The sequence below is a fragment of the Penaeus japonicus genome, unplaced genomic scaffold, assembly GCF_977035675.1.
Source record: "Penaeus japonicus unplaced genomic scaffold, GWHDUDI00000001_assembly GWHDUDI00000002, whole genome shotgun sequence".
In the NCBI taxonomy this organism is placed as follows: domain Eukaryota; kingdom Metazoa; phylum Arthropoda; class Malacostraca; order Decapoda; family Penaeidae; genus Penaeus; species Penaeus japonicus.
The window spans coordinates 39,206,020-39,213,519 of NW_028234404.1; the positions used below are offsets into that span (position 1 = coordinate 39,206,020).

A 7,500-nucleotide genomic window follows, 5' to 3' on the forward strand; every position below is an offset into this window, starting at 1 on the left:
TCGCTCTCGCCCTTGTGGCTGTCTCCTTGGCTGCTCCTTCTCAGTCTTCCTACGGATACGCTCCTCCGGCTTCCTATGACGTAAGTAAACTATGACATTTTTAGGAATCTACTTATACTGGCTTCATTTATGGTTCGTGATTGATTATTTCTGTAACATACTAATTTATCTATTTTAGGCTTCGGCAACCTATAACGTAAATAAACTCCTACATTCTGGAATTTTTTACTCATACCTAGCTCAGAAAGATACCATTACTGATTAAGTAGATACCAACTAACTTTACAATTTCTCAGGCTCCTGCTAAGTACGACTTCAACTACGCTGTCAAAGACGACTACTCCGGAAACGACTTCGGTCACCAGGAGGCCCGTGACGGTTACAACACCCAGGGTTCCTACTACGTCCTCCTTCCCGACGGTCGTCTGCAGAAGGTCGCCTACACTGTCAACGGCGACTCTGGCTACGTGGCTGAGGTCAGCTACGAGGGTGAGGCCAAATACCCCGAGTACAAACCTGCTCCTGCTTACAAGCCTGTCCCTGCCTACGAACCTGCTCCTACTTATGCGTAAATGGAGCAAATATGAATAGATTTATGGCAATTATTTATTGAATAAAGAATCATATCACAATACATATTTCATTGCTATGATAATCCAAATAATGTATGTATAACTTGGCTAATTGTTATCATCTTTTGATTATCTAAACATTACAACCCTAATCCCCGTGAACTCATCTCTACCTACATATTTATTTCCTACCTACGAATCTACCCTAAGTTTAAAAGTATTAAGGAATATTTTCTTAAACAAAAATCTATACATTTGATTGTCAACCTAGAAACAATTGACATGCATATGTCACAAAACGAAGTAATAATATTATCATATTTACAGAAAAAAAAATATATATATATTTATATATATGTATATATATATATATGTAAATACATATATATATATATATATATATATATATATGTATATTTATATATATGTAAATATATATTTATATATGTATATGTAAATACATACATATATATATATATATATATATATATATATATATATATATATATATAGTTATATATACAATATATATATTTATATGCATATACACATGTTTCTATACAAATAGATAAGTAAGTAAATTAATATACAGATTAATATATATATACATATATATATACATACATCCACACACACACACACACACACACATATATATATATATATATATATATATATATATATATATATATATATATATATATGTATGTATATATATATATATGTGTGTGTGTGTGTGTGTGTGTGTGTGTATGTGTGTGTATGTGTATGTGTTTCTGTGTGTGTTTATACACATATATACATACACTCAGGCGTAGACACACACAAACACACACACACACACACATATATATATATATGTGTGTGTGTGTGTGTGTGTGTGTTTGTGTGTGTGTCTACGTCTGTGGGTGAGTGTCTTCGTACATGTGTGTTTTTAAAGTGGAAAAAGAAACATTGAAAGCCGATAGAATAAAACAAACTGAATTCCTTTTCCGTAAAGTAAAGTAAACTAATTAAATTCACGCACACTAAAGTAAAGGTCGGACGGGATGTTGTCGCCGGAGTGGATGACAGGTGTGCACAGGAGGTTTGAGACATGTAAGCTAATTCTAACGTTTCACTCTTCTTCTCTTTCAGGTTTCTATTAAAATTGTTTTCCTCTGCCTTTGTACTTTACATTTTATATTACAATGTGTATGTTAGCTGCTCTTTTTAGTCTCTCTCTCTCTCTCTCCCTCTCTCTCTCTCGCTTGTGTGTGTGTGTGTGTGTGTTTAAGAATGTATGAATACATGCATATATTTATCTATCTATCTATCTATCTATCTATCTATCTATATATATATACATATATATATATATATATATATATATATATATATATATTATATGTGTGTGTGTGTATATATACATATATATACGTGCGTAAGTGTCTGTGCGTCTGTGTGTGTGTGTGTGTGTGTGTGTATTCATATATGTGTGTATATATACATGCATATTATGTTATCATCAAAGACCCTTTTACATAATTTTTAACAGAAATAAATACGGGGTGTATATTTCTTATTATATTACTTATTTCTTTATATAGTCATGGATAACGGATCAGAAGACGGAAATGAGTTTTGGCTAGTTAAGCCTTATACCCCAATCGGAATATCATCATACAGGGCATGATCGTTCTCTATATGTGTATGTGTGTACGTATATATCTTTCTATATGTATATATATACATATACATACAGATATACATATATATACATATATATGTTTATATATATATATATATATATATATATATATATATATATATATATATATATATATATATATATATATATATATATATATATATATATATATATATATATATATATATATATATATATATATATACGTATATATATATATATATATACATATATATGTTTATATATATATATATTTGTATATACATATGCATATATATATATATATATATATATATATATGTATATATATATATACGTACATATGTAGATACATAAATGCATATATATGGGGGTGACATGTGTGTATCGTGTAGATGCACATATATGTACATATATAAAGAAAGAGAGATTGCAGAATAAAAGAGTAAGAATATACGTATATACATATATCCATATATATACATATTTATGTGAATATATAGATGCATATATATATATATATATATATATATATATATATATATATATATATATTTGTGTGTGTAAATATATATATATATATATATTAGGGTTCCTACTACGTCCTCCTGCAGAAGGTCGCCTACACTATCAACGGCGACTCTGGTTTCGTTGCTGAGGTCAGCTACGAGGGTGAGGCCCAGTATCCCGAATACAAACCTGTTCCCGCTTACAAGCCTGCCTCTGCCTACGAACTTATGCCTAAATGAATAAGATATGAATAGATTTATGGAAATTATTTATTGAATAAAGAATTCTACTACGATATATTTCTTTATTAAGATGACCCAAACAATGTATGTATAATTTGCTTAAATGTCATCATCCCTTATTTAGCTATTTAAACCTGCTCTCCACAAACTCATCTCTACCTATATGCTTATTCCTTCTTACGAACCTGCCCTTACGTTAGCATTATGTGTGAAGAATATTTATTAAACAAAAATCTAAATATCTAAAAACAATTGGACGCATATGTCGCACACTAAAGTCCAAATATTGCTAAATTTGCAGATAAGAATATTCTGCTGCATTCTACTGATTAATTAGATATCTTACAACAGGAACCATTTGGTCAGCACGGTAAGCCAGTACTATCCGAACACACAGGCGTTCGAATGCGTGATTGTGTGTGTTTTTATGTGTGCGTGTTTGTTTATAATTGTCTGTTTAATCAGGTATGCTATCCATCATGAATATGTCTGTGTCTGCGTCTACATATGATAAGGTGTGTTTGTGTTCAAAATGACATATCGAAATTAATGAGGAAATGCCATTTTAATGCATCTCAAGTGATTTTCCGTCAGTGATAATTTAGCTACTTAGGTACACTCATACTAAGGAATGGGTCGGTGTTTTTGGGAAGTGTGGGTATGATTGCTACGGAATTTAATCTGTAGCGGAAATTTTATACTATCTTTTCACCTTCCTTCATGAAAAAAAATATATATACTACTTACAAAACAGTGATAGCGAATTTTAACGAACATCTCCCACGGGCACTCGGCAGCCACGGAATCACAAATTCAAGTCCCAAATCAAGTTACCATGGTTATATGTGTGAGAAGATGGTAGAATGCAGTAACGCATTTTAATATATACAGGTCAGGGAGGTAAATATTTGTATATATTAAAATGCTTTACTGCATTCTACCATCTTCTCACACATATAACCTTGGTAACTTGATTTGGGACTTGAATTTGTGATTTCGTGGCTGCCGAGTGCCCGTGGGAGATGTTCGTAAAAATTCGCTATCACTGTCCTGACAAGAACACATAGGTAATGTCCATGACATCTCATAAGGCGTCTGGTTGAACATCTCTTTTACGGGTCGTGTAGCCGAGGGTATCAACCGTGCCTGTCGATCTTACGGCGCGGGTTCGAGTCCCGGTCAGGGAGGTAAATATTTGTATATATTAAAATGCATTACTGCATTCTACCATCTTCTCACACATATAACCTTAGTAACTTGATTTGGGACTTGAATTTGTGATTTCGTGGCTGCCGAGTGCCCGTGGGAGATGTTCGTAAAAATTCGCTATCTCTGTTCTGACATGAACACATAGGTAATGTCCATGACATCTCATAAGGCGTCTGGTTGAACATCTCTTTTACGGGTCGTGTAGCCGAGCGGTATCAACCGTGCCTGTCGATCTTACGGCGCGGGTTCGAGTCCCGGTCAGGGAGGTAAATATTTGTATATATTAAAATGCGTTACTGCATTCTACCATCTTCTCACACAAATAACCTTGGTAACTTGATTTGGGACTTGAATTTGTGATTCCGTGGCTGCCGAGTGCCCGTGGGAGATGTTCGTAAAAATTCACTATCACTGTTCTGACAAGAACACATAGGTAATGTCCATGACATCTCATAAGGCGTCTGGTTGAACAACTCTTTTACGGGTCGTGTAGCCGAGCGGTATCAACCGTGCCTGTCGATCTTACGGCGCGGGTTCGAGTCCCGGTCAGGGAGGTAAATATTTGTATATATATGTATATATATTTGCATACATATATATTTCCACAGTAGTAAATATCTGTATGTACATATATTTAAAATGTACATTTAAAACATCCACATGTACTTATATATATGTGTGTGTGTGTGTGTGTGTGTGTGTGTGTGTGTGTGTGTGTGTGTGTGTGTGTGTGTGTGTGTGTGTGTGTGTGTGTGTGTGTGTATGTATGTGTGTGTGTGTACCTGTATATATGTATATATATAAATATATATATACTAATATATATATATATATATGTATATATATATATACATATATATATATATATATATATATATATATATATATAAACAGTCATTGACTGATATGTATACATATATATGTGTGTGTGTATTTATATATGTATGTATATACATATATATAAATATATTCATACATAATATGCCTCTCTCTCTCTCTCTCTCTCTCTATATATATATATATATATATATATATATATTATATAATATATATATATATATATATATATATATATATACATATATATATATATATATATATATATATATATATATATAATATATATATATATATATATAAGCAGATGTGTGTGAATTCGTGTGTGTGTTTACATAAAATACAATTATGGATATATATATATATATATATATATATACATATATATATACATATGAATATATATATATATATGTATTTATATACATATATATACACAAACACAGGCACACACACGCACACATACACACAGATAGTATGTGTGTAATAATTTTGTGATGAATTTGCTTTTAGTTTTCTTTATAACTGATAAAAGTACTCACATATAATTCATCAACAGTTTATCATAAAATTGGGAATTAATATCCGGAAAATATCCGGAAAAAAAAAATCTTCATACAGAGCTAATAAGAGTATATACTATTTACTTTCGCCCTCGCCAAGGTGAGGGTTGGCTGGACAGTGAAAATGGGAGGGGCTAAGGTGTGCTTCTGAGACACTGTATAAAAGGAGACAGCGCGATGTCCGATGCATCACTTCTGATCTACATCTACTTTCAACATGTTTGCTAAGGTACGAATCAAGTTTACTGTGTCTGTTTCTTCTTAAAAGATTCAACTCTGTTGGTAATATTCTGTCTCTCTATATTTCTTTTGATAACACTCTTTATGTTTTGTTCTCTTAATATTAAACCTTATTATATCCCTATTTATCTGTACTTACGCCTTGCACATTAAACATTTCCTCTTGTATTTCAGACCATCGTTGCTCTCGCCCTCGTGGCCGTCTCCTTGGCTGCTCCTTCACAGCCTTCCTACGATTATGCTCCTCCGGCAACTTATGACGTAAGCAAACTCTTACATTTTAAAGATTTTCCACTTATACCTTGCTAATTAAGGTCCCATTGTTGATTAATTCCGTTACAAACTAACTTTACATTTTTTTTCAGGCTCCTGCTAAGTACGACTTCAACTACGCTGTCAAAGACGACTACTCCGGAAACGACTTCGGTCACCAGGAGGCCCGTGATGGCTACAACACCCAGGGTTCCTACTACGTCCTCCTTCCCGACGGTCGTCTGCAGAAGGTCGCCTACACTGTCAACGGCGACTCTGGTTTCGTTGCTGAGGTCAGCTACGAGGGTGAGGCCCAGTATCCTGAATACAAGCCTGCCCCTGCTTACAAGCCTGCTCCTGCTTACAAGCCTGCCCCTGCTTACAAGCCTGCTCCTGCTTACAAGCCTGCTCCTGCCTACGAACCTGCCCCTACTTATGCCTAAATGAAACAGATATGAATATATCTATTGCAAATATTTATTGAATAAAGAATTCTATCATAATACATTTCTTTGCTTTCATAACCCAAATAATGTATGCATAACTTGGCTAAATGTCATCATTCATTTATCATCTATGTTCTTAACGAACTCATCTCTACTTACATATTTACTCCCATCTACGAACCTGCCCTTTAACATTGTTTGAAGGCATTAAGGAATATTTATTAAACAAAAACTAAATATTTAATTGAAAGCCTAGAATCAATTGGCCATGCATAAGTCGCACAGCAAAGTTGACACAAATATTGTCAAATTAGCGGATAAAAATACTCTGCATGCTACTAATTAACTAGGTAACTGGGACAAAAATCATTTGGTCAGCAAGGTAAAACATTATTTTGTGAACAAGTAGGTGTTCGGATGTGTGATTGTTTATGTGTGTGAACGTGTCTGTGTTTCTGTGTGTGTTTATATGTGCGTGTATGCTCAATTTCGTCTCTTTATGCGTCAATATATGTAAATTTGTGTGTGTGTGTGTTTCGAAGATGATGCATCAAAATTTATGAGAAAATATGTAGTTAATGCATATCAAACTGGGCAAAGGATACCTTTCTACAGAGCCATTAATGACCAAATCATCATAAATTCAATGTCAACGAAATGGAAAAGGCACAAGGATTTGCATGAAGTTATTCAGGCAAGTTAAATTTGCGTATTTGCATACGTATTAACGGAGTGGCTTTTCGTCACTTATGATTGAGCTGTTTAGGTACATTCAAATGGGTCGGACGGTGACTGAAAACGGGATTGTTCGGGAAGCTACAGAATTAAATCTGTATCGTGAATGTTTCACTATATTTTCACTTTCTTTTCTTTACTACTGAAAATATTAAATATCAGACTCTTTTACCATCGCTGTTCCTACCTTTGTGGTTGTCATTATTGTTCTTTACTCGTAATTGT

The 7,500-nt window shown here is 33.3% G+C and overlaps 2 protein-coding genes across 2 annotated transcripts in view; both read left to right on the forward strand.

The window, feature by feature from the left end:
• The window catches only part of LOC147472357 (uncharacterized), a 3,736-nt gene extending 3,145 nt beyond the window's left edge, over nucleotides 1-591 (forward strand). Inside the window, exons 4-5 of the mRNA XM_086545369.1 lie at nucleotides 1-80; nucleotides 297-591. The exon at nucleotides 1-80 is cut by the window's left edge and continues 20 nt beyond it. Of these exons, the coding sequence (XP_086401495.1) occupies nucleotides 1-80; nucleotides 297-572 (356 nt within the window). The 3' untranslated portion in view covers nucleotides 573-591. The remainder of the gene's footprint in view (nucleotides 81-296) is intronic.
• Nucleotides 592-5,778: 5,187 nt separating this feature from the next.
• LOC147472358 (cuticle protein 7-like) lies at nucleotides 5,779-6,597 on the forward strand. Its single transcript, XM_086550974.1, has 3 exons — nucleotides 5,779-5,831; nucleotides 6,017-6,103; nucleotides 6,208-6,597. The coding sequence occupies exons 1-3, from the start codon at nucleotides 5,820-5,822 to the stop codon at nucleotides 6,535-6,537; spliced, it is 429 nt and encodes a 142-aa protein (XP_086407100.1). The 5' UTR covers nucleotides 5,779-5,819; the 3' UTR covers nucleotides 6,538-6,597.
• The last annotated feature ends 903 nt before the right edge of the window (nucleotides 6,598-7,500 follow it).